The following is a 16805-nucleotide window of genomic DNA, read 5'->3' as shown; positions in this document are numbered from 1 at the left end:
ATCATTAGAATATTTTATACACACTGCAGGACGAAGGCCGCTTCACACTTTCGGAAGTGGTTGCAACCTTTTGAGCATATCTCTTCTCCCGAAGCAATAATTGTAATCTGTCTTGCGTGCCTTTTCTTTTTTAACGCTGCGCGCATGCTATTTTTAGGTCACGAACGACATGCACGTACCAGCATGACGTATACAGCGTTCCTCCAAAAAAGTGTAGAGAGCTCACAGCGGGTTCAAGAAAGGGAAATAACGAGAGATAGATGGCGATTATTACCTGCGGACAAAAACCACAAGAGCTGTAGATCTTCCTTAGAGTGTGCTCACGGCGGCACCTACTGGCCTCTTGCTTGCATCCGTACTACGTAAATGCGGTGATTTTATCGCCAATTTGGGACTCTTGCTCAACTTTGAGAATCGTAGCACTTCCGGATGCAAACACTGCAGCTATTAAATGAAACTATGTCCGACGTTTTAATTTCTTGTGATGGTAAGCAGCTGGTTACGATTTCAATAGCCTAGCTATACAAAAGTTCGTGAATGGTAGTTTATCTAGACCGAGTAGTCGCGAAAGACCCGTATCGTGACAAATAAATCTACGTACTAATTAAAATGGGGTTAAGCGCTTAAGGAAGGGGTCACAATTCATGACCAACAAGCTGAGACGGTTAATGACCGCGCGAGAAACGACGGATCGGAAAATAACAAATAACAAGGCCACAGTAATGATTAAAGAGTCAACTCGGCAGAGATAATTTCCTGTATGAGAAGTTGAGATTAAAAAGACCAAGTTGTGTTGGGCAGGTTATGTGATGCGTAGGGGTCTATTTGAGTGCGGAGGGTATATTAGACAACGGGGGTGTATTAAAGTGCTAGGATTGGTCCAATTGAAGGAAAACGTAGTCGAGGACAGCAGAGTCTTAGATGGAGTATTGATATAGATCAATAAATTTTCAGGCGTGGAAAGGGTTTGGCTGATGAAGGACAGTGATAATTTGTGAAAATCCAGAGGGGCCTTCGTTTTGCAGTAGACTAACACAGGTTGGCGGTGGTGATGGTGGTGATGATAATGCTGAGGATGATTCAGGCAGAGAAGTTAGTATTTAGTGACGCGAAAAGCGGTCATACCCTCTCTCTATATCCCTAGGGTTTCTGTTACTTTCATTACCAAAGGCAATAAGAACACATAAGTCTCTGTATTGCTCAACGTATCACTAACAGCACTCTGAGTATGATACCTCAAAATTGTGATTTAAGCACAGGAGACGTAATTTAATAATTCTAGCCCATAGTGTCATTTTGATAAGCTTGAGCAAAGTTTCAGTTGTAGATAGTGCTAATTAGTGCAAGAATTAGTTTTACCAGTGGAGCTGTTTACGCTTTTCGTTTCGCCGCGTAGCGTTCGAAAAAACTCGCCTAGCGATGACGTCACTGCGCACAGCTGCGCCTCGCTTCACCTTGCAATAGCCAATCGATAGCAAATCAATAGCTAATCTATAATTGATTAATAATCAATAAATTCCGGAAAAGGCTGGAGATGACGTGGTAGTACTTAGCCTAGCTAGCCCAAATACGTGGCCAATACCTTGCGATAGCCAATCGATAGTCAATCAATAGCTAATCAATAATCGATCAATAATCAATAAATTCCAGAAAATGCTGGGGATGACTTGGTAGTTCTTATAGCCCAAATACGTGGTCAATATCTTGCGATGGCTAATAAATACCTAATCGGTAATCGATCAATAATCAAAATTTCAGGAGGAAATGCTGGGGATGACTTGGTAGTGCTTAGTTTAGCCCAAACACGTGGTGAATACCTTGCGATAGCCAATCAATAGCTAATCGATAAAAGATCAATAATCAATAAATTCCGGGAAATGCTGGGGCTGACTTGGTAGTGCTTAGCCTAGCCCAAATACGTGGCCAATACCTTGCGATAGCCAATCAATAGCCAATAAATAAGTAATCAATAATCGATAAATAATCAATAAATTCCGGAAAAGCATAACCCGTAAGACCCGGACCAGCTACGTGCCAATCAGCTCCGCTGTTTCTAAATTTAGCCTTGCGAAACTAGGGCAAGCTACACTAATTTTTTTTTTTTTACTGAAATAATGTAATTTTTTTACAAGTGTATTCTCCATGGCCAGAAATAAAGGTCAGCAGGTAGCTTCGGTATTTCTTAATATGAAACTGAGCATTACAAGAATATAGCAGCTTATGCGACAATCATTCACTAATATTTTAGGAATCATAGCAGCGATATCCTGAAAGTAAAATAGTCCAGCACTATATAGAGGACAGAAAAATCTACTCACATGACACCTTTACCTCCATGGGCGGACAGTTATTGATCTCCGGCGTGCCCCTGACCTCAGAAAACGTGACGTAATCACCGTCTTCGAAATCATGCCGTACTCTGCCCAGAGTCTTGACCTCTCCTTCCTTATCGTACATAGACAGGCAAAGCAAAAAGATGGCGTTGTGAATAGCGCACGGGATGTATAGAAGGGCAAAGTTCGATGCATTCAGCATTCGACTCCGTTTTGTAGCGATAGCTACATTACGCCAGGTTTTCGCCTCTTCGCCATCGCCGCTCTTTGAGCCGTGGCCGCACTTTGAGCCGTGGCCGCACTGTGACGTCACACCCCGGGCCTCGATTCACCGGCGACTCGACTCGTCGCCGTCGCCGCGCGGCCACCGCTCCTACAGGCGCGCGTCCGCCGTTGTCTGGTAACCGCCGCAGCTGGCGCTCGCCGCGCCCTCTGTGTGACGTCACACCACGGGCCTCGATTCTCCGGCAACTCGCCTCGTCGCGGTTGCCGCGCGGCCACCGCTTACGGATCAAAGAAGCGTATTCATTGGTGTGAAAAATACAGTTTTACCCGTTGGTTGACCACATCTCTCCTTTCTTAGTCTAGTGGGAAACCACTAAGTTTAATGACAACATGTCTACCTAAATGCGAAGCCTAAGCGCTACCGGGGGTTAGTAGCTATCACTATCTGCACTATCTTCCTGATTGCCGCGGGCCGTCCGGGGAAAACGACGTCTTCAATGGTCCTGTGCGAAAGACCACTCTTTTGCAGGCTGTCGACCATCGCGTTTCTTTTTGTGTCGAACTGTGTGCATAGCCAAATGAAATGTTCAGTGTCGCCGATATCACCACAGAAGGCACAGAGCGTGGAAGCGCCACGCCCAGTCTTGAATAACCAAACCGAGATGTACGCGTAGTCGGTTCTGATGCGGTACAACAGCGTCGCTTCCTCGCGAGTAAGTCCATGGATCCCACAGATTTGTTGTGGAGTTTTGTGGATAGCCCTAAAGTGATTACAGATTGCATCCCTATAGTTCTTAAAAATGCTTGGCACTCTCACTTTTGGGACACATGTCAGCGCTAGGCGTGCAAGAGCGTCAGCTTTTTCGTTTCGTTCAATTCCTACGTGGGATGGGATCCATTAACATTTTAAATTAAATTCCTTGCTCATTAGATATTTGATGAGTGCTAGAGATTGCTTCGTAAACGTCTCTCGAGGTAGGCCAAGATGTAATCGTTGTAATGCTGACTTTGAGTCCGTTAGCACCACGGTATGTCGTGCAGAATAGGCCCGTCGTTTTCGCAAGGCCGCGGTAATTTCGGCGCTTTGTACTGTTGTAGGCGAAACTACGCGATCCAGGCGGCCAGACCATGATACATCAAGGGAGGGTATGCAGAATGCCGCTGCGCAGCTATCTGTGCACACACCGACCCGTCTGTGTACGCTTGTAGGTGATTGATACGCTGTGCTCAAGTGATCCAGTACAAGGAACTTAGCTTCGGCAGTTGAAATGCTGCGTTTCGACGGCAGCCGGGGTACATTGAGGCTGCAGGTAACGTCCGAAAAAAGACCATGGCTGGTCGAGACTACTCCGTTTAGGCCATTCCAATCCTAAATATCGGAAGGTGTTCAGTGCCGCATGGAAATGGGAGCGAGTTCTTGTTCTTAGCCGCCGGAGAAGCGCCGTGCCTGCGCGGGACTCGCCCGAGATGCCAAGACGTGGAGTGCGAGAGACTGCTTCATTAGTAACATTCTTGTTTGAAGCTGCCCGAGGAACTCCCATCGCCAAGCGAAGTCCCTTTCTATATACTGCCTCCAAGCGCTCGAATTGACTCAGTGATGGTGATATGAGCGGCAGCTGATAGAGAATGCGGATTTTTGTCAGTGCAGCGTTCAAGTCTAAGCACGGACATTGGATTGTTTCCCCAGCGTACACGTGCCAAGCGACGAAGAGCGTTGACTCTTTGCACTGCTGCACCCACAACACTTTCAACTACGCGTCGCCACAGTAGCTTGCTGTCTATGGTGACGCCCAGGAAAAGAACACTATAGTTGCACAACGAATTGGATGGCCTCTGATATCCAGCGTCAGACGTGTTGACTTCCGCCTCACTCCAGTAATTTTCTTTTCCCCTGTGCATATTGCAATTTCTTGCATATCTTAGTAGGACTTCACCTTCACCTTTCCCTTTTGCCATTTTTCTTATTTCTTGTTGTACTGTATTGTACAGGGATTCACTAGTGCCATTTATCGTGTTTAGTGCTGCTCTAAGTGCCATTTTATAACATATAATGTTTATATTTTCAAAGGCCACTAGTGCCAACTCTGTTTATTATTTAACAAATTAAACATTAAACTTGATACACTTGTATTTCTAACTTGGTTCCATCTCTCACACATTAAAATAGGGTCCTAGAAAAGTAGATAACTGTGTTTCAACCTTTTTAAAGTGCCCAGCAAAATTTTTGGTTAATCGATGAAAACCCTGCATCGAAAGCGATTACTAGATTAAAGGCTAAAATTATGAATGATTAATCGTTAATCCAATAAAAAGATTAATCGACCATCCCTAGTCTGACCACCCCGCGAATATCGCCCGGCGCGCTGCTTTACTGGAGAGGGTCCGGAATGCCAAGCGCGCTAAGCTAGCGTCGACGATGAGTGTATACCTCAGCATAATAATTACAGCTAAATCAAACGGTAACCAAGTGAAACCAAGACTTAACCAGGCTAAACCAAGCTTTCGCTTTGCATATTCAGGTTAGCTGAGCTAATCCGCCGCAATTTTTTAACGGCGGAGCTGTTAAGCTTTTCGTTTCCCCCGCGTAGCGTTCTCAAAAACTCGCCTAGCGATGACGTCACTGTGCACAGCTGCGCCTCGCTTCACTTTGCGATAGCCAATCGATAGCCAATCAATAACTAATTGATAATCGATCAATAATCAATAAATTCCGGAAAATGCTGGGGATGACTTGGTAGTGCTTAGCCTAGCCCAAATACGTGGCCAATACCTTGCGATAGCCGATTGATAGCCAATCAATAGGTAATCAATAATCAAGCAATAATCAATCAATTTCGGAAAAGTATAACCCGTAAGGCCAGGACCAGCTAGGTGCCGATCAGCTCCGCTGTTTCTTTAGCCTTGCGGTCACTAGTGTAAGCTACGCAAATTTTTTTAAAGCATGAAATGCTGTTAGCTCCCGTTGTCGGCGACCTGCAAGAGACCTTGAGCCAAAATCCAGAGCAGTTATCCGGGCACTCTAGACGAGAATGGGGAGAAAACGAAACAAGAACATTCGGGCATCGTTGTAACTTGTTTGGGCAGTAACTAGCATATGTAATGCGGTCCTATACAAGGGGTTGCGCGCGTCAGAGACCGCATTTCCTTAATTTTGGCTGGTTGCCCGGATGATCTCGTTTTGCTCTCGCAACGATGCCCGGATGTTCTTGTTTCCTGCTCGTCTTGAGTGCACGCATAACGGCTCAGGATTTCGGCTCAAGGTCTCTCGAAGGTCGCCGACAACGGGAGCTAAAAGCATTTCAAGCTTCCTTTCAAGTGTCTCTTTTAGATGGCTTGCATTGAAAGGGTCACTAAAGAGAAACAACACAAATTCGGTTAGGCTTACAAAGCATTGTCAAATCGTTATTTCCGTTAATGTCGCCGTAAAATTGCACTGATAGGACTGCAAATTAGGACGACACTTTTTAGTCTACTTTTTTTTTTTTTTTTTACATTCACGCCGACAACCCAGAGCGTCGATGGGCGTCACGTATATCACTACATCTTTTTTCGTATTGCAGCAAATGTTCTCGAAAGGCTTAAGTTCAGCCTTTGGCTCTTTCAGAACACAATGCAGTTCGTTTTTACCAATGAAACATTTCCTAGGCCTAAACAGGCACTAATATTCTGTACGTGACGGCGAGCTGGTGAGCGAGTCACACGGCGGCGTCGTCACGGGTCTTTCGACTTTGCATCTTTTCAAGTTTAGCAAGCCTCCTCTCAAGGCAAGAATGGCCCTTTTAGTGTTGTGGAAGTGTAATTTACTTTTACAGCCATACAGTCCTCTTTAGTGTCACTTTTAAAAGAGAGCTTGTCAGGGGAGCGTATGAGAGAACGCTTTTGATTCCCACTCACCTTGCTGATGGATTGAATCATAACTGACCGCGGCTGCTCTCCGTTGGTATCACGTACGCGGAACTTGTCGCCGAAGTCGCAAAATATCTGCCTGCGGAGAGAAAGGACCAAGATGGAAACACACACACACACACACAGCAGTTCACGTCATTTCAGTGACGCAAATGGGAAGCGACAGATCGCTCGCTACACGCGATGTGAAAACCATGGTGTCTATGACGGCTTTGCAATTGCTTCAGTAGCGTGCAGTAAGCAAAAGCATAGCCTTCGAGATTGGTTTGTGTTACTCGGTGGGAACCGCGTCGCTTGGTGCCTGGATATGGACACCACCTATAGTGCTCGGTTCGCAGTATACGCACCCAGCAAGGCCTCTGGTATCGGCGACGATGAGAGGGATGTTGTTCTCATGGGTGAAGGCCGCGATGGACTGCTGCGTTTCCAGTGGGGTCTCTGTCAGCACCACCACCTATAATGGGGAATCGAATAAAAGCTGTACTTCGTATTTTAACCAAAACATATCACATAAATTAATTAATTAATTAATTAATTAATTAATTAATTAATTAATTAATTAATTAATTAATTAATTAATTAATTAATTAATTAATTAATTAATTTATTTATTTATTTGTTTATTTGTTTGTTTGTTTTTTGTTTCTTTGTTTGTTTGTTTGTTACTGACTCCTGCATTCGGTGCAAAAGCATAGGATGGGGATAGGGAGGGGGGGGGGGGAGATGTGAACATATTTGTGATATTTTGTTAAACAATGACTCAGTACACGAGGACAGGCTAGAGTAAACACGACGGTGAGTGTAACAAAGAATTAGTACAACAAAAACACTATCCGCGCAAATGCAGCATATTGAAATACGAGGACACGCAGCCACTGAATAAACAAAATGTAAAAAAAATATGATAAATACATTTTCATCCTTACATACTTGAGATGAGTGGCTAAACACATTGACGTAAAACACTTATAAGCGAAACTCTGCAACATTTTTTAGGTGTATGCTCCTACAAGTTAGCAGTACTTGTGTAAACAGCGGTTCACTGTTTATGCCTTTATTAGTTGGCACTGCTTTATGTAGCCACAAGCAATTATTGGGGGGGCGGGATCACTCACCGTGAACTGCTTCAGGAACTTCTCGGTTAGTGGTTTCGTGTGGAGTTTCACCTGCACGTACTGGTTCAGCCGCCCCAGTAAAACTTGGCAAGCGTCTGCCCGGTTGTGGCCCACCGTTTGTTCACTTAGGTAGTACTGCAACGAACAAAAGCATCGAGCGAACGCCGCTGGTGCTGTGTACGCGAGCATTATACCACAGATACTAGACAATCTCTCCGCAATGCTGGACTCTACTGCACGCTCTCGAGTTACTGAGCCTCGGACACTCGGCTACAAACTTGGTATACGCCTGGTTTAACTTTCTTTGAGGCGAAAGACTGGACTCTAGTGCACGCTCTCGAGTTACTGAGCCTCGGACACTCGGCTACAAACTTGGTAACGCCTGGTTTAACTTTTTCTTTTGATGTGAAAAGAGAATTTCTATCCGAAGAGTTAGTAATTAGGAATTGGCAAGCAAAGGTTTTCTTTTTAAGATGTATGCTTTAGGGGCGATTGTTTCGTTAATACTATTGCAAGCAAAGGGAGTTTTTGTGATTTATACTTTAGGCAATTGTTTCGTTAATGCTATGAATCCGGAACCTTTATACTTTCCTTCATTCAGTATAAATATTGTTGAGAGGTGAGAGGCTTCACCAATTTGTTACGATGCGGAAGTCAAATATAAAGATGTATTTACACTATACTTACAAGAGAGACAACGATACATAAACAAGATGGCTGTCGAGACCGAGTCCACCTCTACACGTCATATCGTCTTCTGACTGGCACCGCTCTTGGTTTCGCCGTAACAATACTGGCCCTGAAAACACCCATGTATAGAAGACCGTTGCTCAGGCAACGACTAAAGCTGGATAGCACTGCCGTCACATTTCGTGGTCGTTTGCCACCCGCCCACCTACCTCCCCTACACCTCCTTTAACAGATTATCGTATTACACCGCTCGATTTATTTCTACACTCGCTAACAGTTAGATTGCTAATACCTAGCGGTCCGGCAGCGTTATTTCATTCCATTGTGGCGAGCGATGCCATGAATCCTAAGCGATGGGTGCTGGAAAAGTGGTGGCGCTTCATAAACCTTTGCGTATACCACGCGCCTCTCAAGCAGAGGCGCTACCCGTCGCGATGTCTCGTCGCCTATGACGTTTTGCAGCTGTGTACAAGGACGTCTCATCGATTCCTGGGCGCCGCGGCGATGTTACGATGGAGAAAGGGCGCATAAAAACTCGCGTAGTAAGATTTCGGAGGGAAATAAACGATACCAGGTCATACCAAGTACGCAGGTTCCGACTATAGTATATTTATATGCGTAAAACCCTTAACAACTGCGGCAGAAACCATCGTAGATGATTGCTAAAGTCAGCGATACCGCACTTATGTGATGCTGTGGTCGATACATGCGATGCCGTGAATAACGACAACCCTTATGTGCACAATTTGGTTAGAAATCTTCCCGTACGGAATCGCCGTCAACGTCGAAGAAATTTCGATACAGTAGGCTTGTCTTGCGTCTAGCCATAACTGAATTACAGTGCCAATACGATGAAATCAAACATCACATTACTGCGCCCGTGGTGTCTCGCGACCAGCACTGCGCGCTCGCCGACGAGACGTTGGGCTCACGTGATATCGGCGACGTCATGCCGCGCGCAGCTTAAGTCGTCAGCCCCAACCAATCAGGCGCCCCTTTATCTCCTATCTCGAACCTGCGTTTTCTTGTCCGCTCTTCTGCTCTCCTCCTCTTCCTTACCCTTGTTGCCCTCTCCAGTTTATCCTGCTAGAACGCCGCCCACCCAACCGAAGTGCTCGAAGTAGAGAAAGAGATATATCGCTTTAAAGGAGCCCTGAACCACCCCTCGGGCTCTCGGGCTTGGTGAAATAACATACTCCGCGGGTAGCATACGCTGCTGTGAACATCTGAACCAAGTTTTGCTGTCGTACGCGGTGCGTGGAGCTCGCAAGCGGAGCGCGCAGTCACCTTTCTCTCAAGCGCTCTTTTAACAACAGAAGCCACGATCCTCACTATTTTCTGTGTGCTTTATTTCGTGATAAAGCACATTCCAATACGCGGCTGCTATTGGTCGCTGCGGTCGGTTACACCGCGGTCGCCACGGGGTGCCGCCACGAGTCCACTGGCTAAGCCCACTGCGGCTCGCTGAGGACAACCGCGTTTGGCTTACGTTTAGCGCGTTATAGGCACCAAAATCGGAAGTCGCGGCGTCTACGTTAACATCCAAAGTGAAATTTGAACTGCGCGCCACGGTGACATTTCGAAGGCTGAGCGTTGTGGCCACGCCCCACTCCGCCGTAGCCTTCGCAGCGCAAGGCATTGAAGAAGGAACGGGAGCACAGCGGAGGCCGTGTTTGATTGCCAATAGACTGCGCTTCTGCTGAACGCATCGAAGTACTTTTTACGGCAAAGTATTTCTGAAATAACCTATTTTCCCCTCAAATGATTTTCTCCACTTCGATAAAAAGTGGTTCAGGGCCCCTTTAAAGGAATAAATCTACCGCTTTATCGCTTAAAGCGAAGCACGCTTAAAGCGAAGCATCTGCTAACCTGAGAAGAGAGGTCCGCCATGGTGCACAAGGCCTCGTCATGAATGGTGACGGACCTGACGCCACCCAGGATGATGTTCTTGGCAATCTCCACGCCCAGGCCGCCCATTCCCGAAATGAGCACGTCTGATTGGGCCATGCGGATCATGGCATCGTGCCCCAGCACGTAGCTGCAAATACGAGTCGTGTGAGTTGTTATTAAGGCGAAAGCCTTATATGTCTCTTAGTGAGTCGATTGAGCGAAGACGCGTCGGCGAAACGAAAGGTACAAAAAGGCTACGAACCCTAGACCATTCATGGGAGTAGACCCACAGCTTTGGTGGTAATTAAGGCGAAGGTAATTAAGGTACATGTTTTTAAGATATAGTTAATTAAGGCACTCGAACCCACGACATTTGGTGGGAGTCGAACACCCAACCTATGGAATTAAGAGAGATGACTAAGCGAAATACACATAGTGAATTAAGGGCGATGACTAAGCAAATTAAGAGGATGAGTAAGGTAATCAAGAGTATGAGTAAGGGATGACTAAGCGAAGTAGACTAAGCGAATTAAGAGGGATGTGTACGTCATCAGTCCATCTTTAATGCTTCGGTACTTGGGCATTCGGCTTCAAGTCGTCTTAGGGTTAATATAAGAGATCCTGTGAAATTTTCCCTTCCTGTCCACGGAGAGTACCAAGAAGGCCAAGTCGTTCTCAGTTCGCGTCGTGACCAGATTTCACCTTTCTTCTTGTTTACTGTGTTTAAGCACAACACAACTGGTAACCATGGGCAGCCATTTGTAAATCAGTGGCGTATGATAGTCGCCTAGATCACGCTGCTCACTGAGACAACGTGATATTTAAACACCCTGCAGAAAACACCAATTTTGTTTGTACTGGAGATGGTTAATTTCCAAGTACCTGATTTTAAGACTCGGCATGGTGATCCTTAATCGCGCAAGCTTTGGTTGCGATATTGATTGGGATTTCAACCCAGAGCGCCACCACTCCGTTTTCATTAGAAGAAGCAAGTGTCTGTTTTCCCGGTCCCTGTTATTGCAACATTTATCGAGAGGCTGTGCATAAGCACATTGGTGGAGTGGGGTGGTGCTCTTTGTTGGAGCTCTGGTGAGGGCTGGTGTCAATCCCCAAAGTCAAAAAGTTTGGGAAACCCTGGTTTAGGGGAAGCTCCCAGCGCTCTGTTGAACGCTGTGTCATCCTCTGCAGAAGTAGACGAGATGTTCGGTGGATAGTGTTCCTGTTCCCATAACTATGGTGACATATATACTGAAATACATACTGCAGGACGAAGGCCTCTCCCTGCGATCTCCAATTACCCCTAGCGAGACAGGGGTAATTGGAGATCACAGGGAGATGACCTTCGTCCTGCAGTGGACATAAATATAGGCTGATGATGATGGTGGTGATGATATACTGAAATATATTTAGCAAAATGGGAATGTTCAAATGTGAGCCACGCGCTTGACAGTAATGCTGTGGTCAGTAGGCTTTCTTCTCCTTGAATCACCCTCTCTCCTCTCTTAACGCTGACATATTTTTTCACTATGTGTAATGTGAGATATAGGGGGTGTTATAGTAAGCTCATTAATGGAATGAAATGCACCTAACACGAAAATACGGGCGACTAAGTGCCTACATACACGCATTTGTGCTCTTGTGGGTTCGCATTATATGTTTTGTAATGCCCTGAATAAACCACTGTCAGTATAAGTAAAATCTGCAGATAGCACTTAGCGGCTATTTCAGCGCTACTGCCAAGCGCTGACGGTCCATGTGATTCTTACTCCTCAGTGTGCACAATTATCGCATAACATTAACCGCTATGGCAGCTTGGTAGCAGCGGAAGGTGGTAATGGTTGTACTGAAGCGCTCTTTCGTTGAATATGAAAAGCCGTTGCGCATCAAGTGTACGGATTTATTTCACTAGATTTTGTCGTACAATTTGTTGTGCGTATTGCAGTGCGAGGGTGGCTGGCACATACTTTAAATAATGAACGAAACTGCCAATTGAAGCGCTGCATGCAATGCTATGCGCATGTGATTAAGCACCGTCTCATGGCATGTACGAGATACGAGATATATTAACATTCGTAGCGAAAAAAAATTGTTCCACGATGTCTTTTACGCAACAGATACGTGCCGAGTAATGCACATAGTTCCATGCATATGCAAGCATTTGCGTCGGCTTGAGTAAGGATGGAGACAGTATACCCGGACCAGACTTAAAGCATACCCGTTGAAGCAGACATACTCCCCACACTTGTCAAACGCCGCCTTACTATCAGCACAATGCCCGCCCGACTCACCCCCCCCCCCTTTTTTTTTTCACTATAACGCAAACCTCATTCATTCGCGAGAATATCCAGCAGTGCGAATCAAACTCCGTCGCATCTTTTTTTTTTGTATGGTGGCAGCCATATTAAAAATCACAAATGGGTATTCGCTTTGTGTCTTCGATAGATCTGTCTGTCATGCCGACGTCATGCCGACAGTCAGGCCGATGTCGGCTCATTCAATCTAGCAGGCATCGCACGTTATCGCAGCCATTGACTTACAGCTGTCTAGAGTAAAGGCTCTCATCGATGTCGGGCGGTTTCTGTTCCGACGAGCCAGATTGAGCCGCTTGTCCCTGCACAGACGAAGGCGTAAAGGTCATGCCGAGATGAAGACATTTACGAAGACATTTACTCGAGTGAATAGTCACAGGAATGTGGATGTTAAAACAAAAAGATGAAAGGAAGGCTGTAGAATAATGAGAATGGGCTGGAGCATATTTCGTAAGAACGGTGTCTAACCAATACCACTGAAAATGAAAGCATGTAAAGTTATAGAAGGAAGTTGGGCCAGTTGGCTAGTTAGACTATAGATATAGTGAGTTGAAGTCTAGCGCCGTGTCCTGTGTGCTTCTCGTTCTCGTCTTGTCTTTTTAGCGCTAGTTAAATATGATACACTCGCGGCTATCTGCCAGCACCAACCTATTGAGACGGAAATTCAGGGTGCAGAAGGGGGGGGGGGGGGGACTTAGAATAATGCTAAGGACCACTCTGCGACCGATGGGCAGGAGGGTGATAGGCATACCGTTTTAAGATACAGCAAGGCAGAAGCACTGATTAGAGATCGAACGTGGTTCAAACTTTCTTGAGTTCATCTCGTGGAAGTGTTGTACTTAGGACACCTCAAAATTTCCAGTCCTTTGCTTTGAGCAGTTGAATTGGCTAATAAAAATAAAGCCCTCCCTGTTCCTTCACGCGTGGAGCATGAGCACCTGCTCGTTGAGGTGTTCAAGTAAGAAAGAAGCCTCATGCCAAGACCTCACGTATGTAAACTTTTTGCGTCATATGAATACAAAATTCACTTAAAAATTGTCATTAGCTGCAGCCATACGATTTAGCAGTATTGCTAAATCTTCTTTTCATAAATGTACGCCGAATTTGACAGTAGTATAGTTCACAATTTAAATCGGAAGTCTTTTGGAGCCATTCCCTATACTGTTTTATACTCCGAAAACTGAAGGTCGTTCTGACGCTGTTGCCGACATGCATCAGTGGCATCTAAACCAGTCCGTCAATGGCGGGCAGCATACGCGTATGAAAAGAGACTGCGCCACTTAGCTGACTGGCCTCGCCCTTCTGGCTTCTAGCAACGCTTCATGAAGCTAAATTTCTATCGCAATTTTTTCGTGCAATAGCGATCATGTCAATTCAGTTGGGACGTTATAGCGCTAAGCAGAATCGAACGACACAGCGCGATAACAAAAGCTGTGACGTGGATTCCTAACTAAGCGTGTGCCAAATAGCAGAAGAAACAAAATGCATGTACTCCATGACTCTTACGACGGCTGAACGTCGATCTACGGCGTCAGATTTTGTTCTGGTAATCTGCGTGCACGCCTTCAAAACGGGTAAACGGCTATAGTCGGGTACAACTTTAGAAGGCAGCGACATTTCCCCCTCAAAAGCGCATGCACACAAGCCTCCACCAATGGCGCGCACTCTAGACTGACGTCATGAGCTGGACGCCGATGACCCCGCCAACGGAGTACATGGCCGCCCGCGCTTCGAACTGGGCCGAGTCGCGTCAGCGGGACTATTTCTCAAGTCGCGGTGGCAATTGGCTGCCGCGCTTCGGTCATATGAGCGGGGGGCCCTCACTTGCCTTCTTACGACCCACCGCGGTGGCTTAGTCAGCTAAGGCGTTGCGCTGCTGAGCATGAGATCGCGGGATCGAATCCCGGCCGCGGCGGCCGCATTTCGATGGAGGCGAAATGCAAGAAACGCCCGTGTGCTTGCGTTGCAGTGCACGTTAAAGAACCCCAGGTGGTCAAAATTAATCCGGAGCCCTCCACTACGGCGTGCCTCATAATCAGAACTGGTTTTGGCACGTAAAACCCCAGAAAGAAGAAGAATTGCCTTCTTAAGTTGTACCCGACTATAGTTGGTCCCAGCCGAGGGTATATCAGTATACACATATCGATAAGAAATAACGCTCACTCACCGCCCTTTCAGACGCGTCGCTGTCGTCGGTCCTTTGTCTCTTCGCCGGCGGAGAAGGGTCTCCTTCCTCTTCCGAATTGGCCATGGTGTCCTGCCGTGCGCCCATCGGACGACTCGGCCGCGACGAGCGTCGTTACCCCTTTTCGCGTAACGGGCGCCGTCCTGCCCGTCGTGCTTCCGCGCAGGCGCTGCCTGTGCCGCTGGGGTTACGAAAGTCTTGCGACGGCCAGGGCACCGGTCTCGGGGCGCGGCAGGGACCCCACCGGTCGCGCGGCTTCGCGGCTAATGTTCTTGTTCTTATTTCCAACTAATGACGCTTACCCACTACGGGCGATCGGCCAAGAAGAAGAAAAATTACTAGGGGTCACTTATACTACAACTTGAAGGTGAAAGCCCGAGCGCCGCTAACTCAATGACATGACGACCACTTTTTTTGGTGAGTCATCTTCATCCCGGACCCATATTATGCAGTCATTTTTTCAGGTCGTCCTTTATTCATCAAACCCGGACCTTGACTCAGCACTTTTTTGCTTAGTCATCATCATTCTGAAACCACAATTTAGTCATTTTTGCAAGTCATCATGTTCTTTTTTTTTCAGGTCACCTTTCCTACCATTCACCAAACTCGAACCGTGACTCAGGAGGAGGAGGAATAAACTTTATTTCAGTACAGGAGAAAAGTTTTTCCAGTCCAGTCAGGAGATTTGTGAGACCTAGGCCTCTCTACCTCTCACTCTCACTCGGACTCTCAAACCTCACATATACTTTTTTGCAAGTCACTCGCCCACTCCATAACCCCTTGATTCACTCTTAATTCAGGCTTTATTCACTCTTGATTCACCCCATCACTGCTTGGTTCACCTTCATTCACTCTATCATCTCGGTTTTACTTCCATCACACTTGGTTTGCGCTATTACTCCAAATTTCCAATTTTCATCACTCTTGATTCCCACTATCACATCTTGAGTCACCTTCTTTCACTCTTAATTCACTCTCTTTTAGTCTTCATTATCTTAGCTCACTCTGTTTCGTCAGTACCTTTCGTTTGACACCTATCACCCAACTTAACCCCTTTAATTCACCATCATTTCACTCTTAATTCACGCTCTGTATACCCATTTTTTATCATTATCGTTACAATCATAACCATACTAACGGCCATTACTATCATTAATTTTCGGCTCTTGGCCGCTTTTCGGGTTTTTGGACCCCATTTCCCGCTTTGTCATGCTAATTCTCATAATTAATTTATTCACTATCATGATCATTCATCGATATTTATATTCCTCATGCAATTACCTATCGATTGATATATAATGTTAGGGGGTTCGTAATGATCTTACATAGTTATTAATTTCTCGTGCATATATTTTACCAATTTTTTGTCCGAATTGTGGCTCTACCTTTTCAAGGTCGCCTCAAAACGAGACATATAAAGCTTTCGCCTTAATGTGAGCCTCCAAAGCATGGCACGTACCCACAGGGGGGATGGGCCAAGGATCGGGTGGCTCGTACACACAGATAGTCATTTCTGGGCCATCATGCATTCGTTTCATCATAACATTGGCCTCTTACCATCACCTCCCTCTTTTGTCCCATTTCCCCGTTCCCACGTCATTCAAGCGTGCTTCTCTCCACCTTTCAGACATTGAAAGCTTGATTAATAGGCTTGCGTTGGGAATAGTTGGAATATCATATACTTGTACTTATAAAGCAGAGCTACAAAGCTGAAACTTAAATACGCAGGGACGAGAACAGCACTGACGAAGCGCATCTACCAACTGTTTATTAAAACAAGCAGGGGGTGAACATTGTGTACAACCACAATGTGCATGTTTCACCCTGTGTATGTTTCAACCCTGTGTATGTTGGAACTTTGCAGCGCTGTTTTATAAGTAGAAGCATTAAAAGCTTCTCTCTTCTCTACCTGCCGTGGTATCCTTGGGGCTATAGCGTCGCGCAGCTGAGCTCGGGGTCATGGGTTCAACTCCGAGCGCGGCGGCTGCATTTCGACGGGGATGGAGTGGAAATTTAATTATATATATATATATATATATATATATATATATATATATATATATATATTATTATTATTGTGCGAACGAATGACGTGGGAACTCCTCGGTGAAACTGGGAACAATATTTATTGTGTACTTGAGTCATACCAGAT

General features: G+C 45.9%; 1 protein-coding gene across 1 annotated transcript in view; it reads right to left on the bottom strand.

The window, feature by feature from the left end:
- LOC119448851 (ubiquitin-like modifier-activating enzyme 1) overlaps window positions 1–14776 on the bottom strand; it is a 114881-nt gene extending 100105 nt beyond the window's left edge. The window contains exons 1-7 of the mRNA XM_049666527.1: window positions 14636–14776; window positions 12697–12770; window positions 10139–10307; window positions 7580–7714; window positions 6812–6918; window positions 6453–6543; window positions 2319–2451 (exon numbers count right to left, since the gene is read on the bottom strand). Coding sequence (XP_049522484.1) covers window positions 2319–2451; window positions 6453–6543; window positions 6812–6918; window positions 7580–7714; window positions 10139–10307; window positions 12697–12770; window positions 14636–14740 — 814 coding nt within the window. The 5' untranslated portion in view covers window positions 14741–14776. The remainder of the gene's footprint in view (window positions 1–2318; window positions 2452–6452; window positions 6544–6811; window positions 6919–7579; window positions 7715–10138; window positions 10308–12696; window positions 12771–14635) is intronic.
- Window positions 14777–16805: the final 2029 nt, after the last annotated feature.

The sequence above is a fragment of the Dermacentor silvarum genome, chromosome 4 (assembly GCF_013339745.2).
Source record: "Dermacentor silvarum isolate Dsil-2018 chromosome 4, BIME_Dsil_1.4, whole genome shotgun sequence".
In the NCBI taxonomy this organism is placed as follows: domain Eukaryota; kingdom Metazoa; phylum Arthropoda; class Arachnida; order Ixodida; family Ixodidae; genus Dermacentor; species Dermacentor silvarum.
This window is presented reverse-complemented; position numbering and strand designations above follow the sequence as displayed.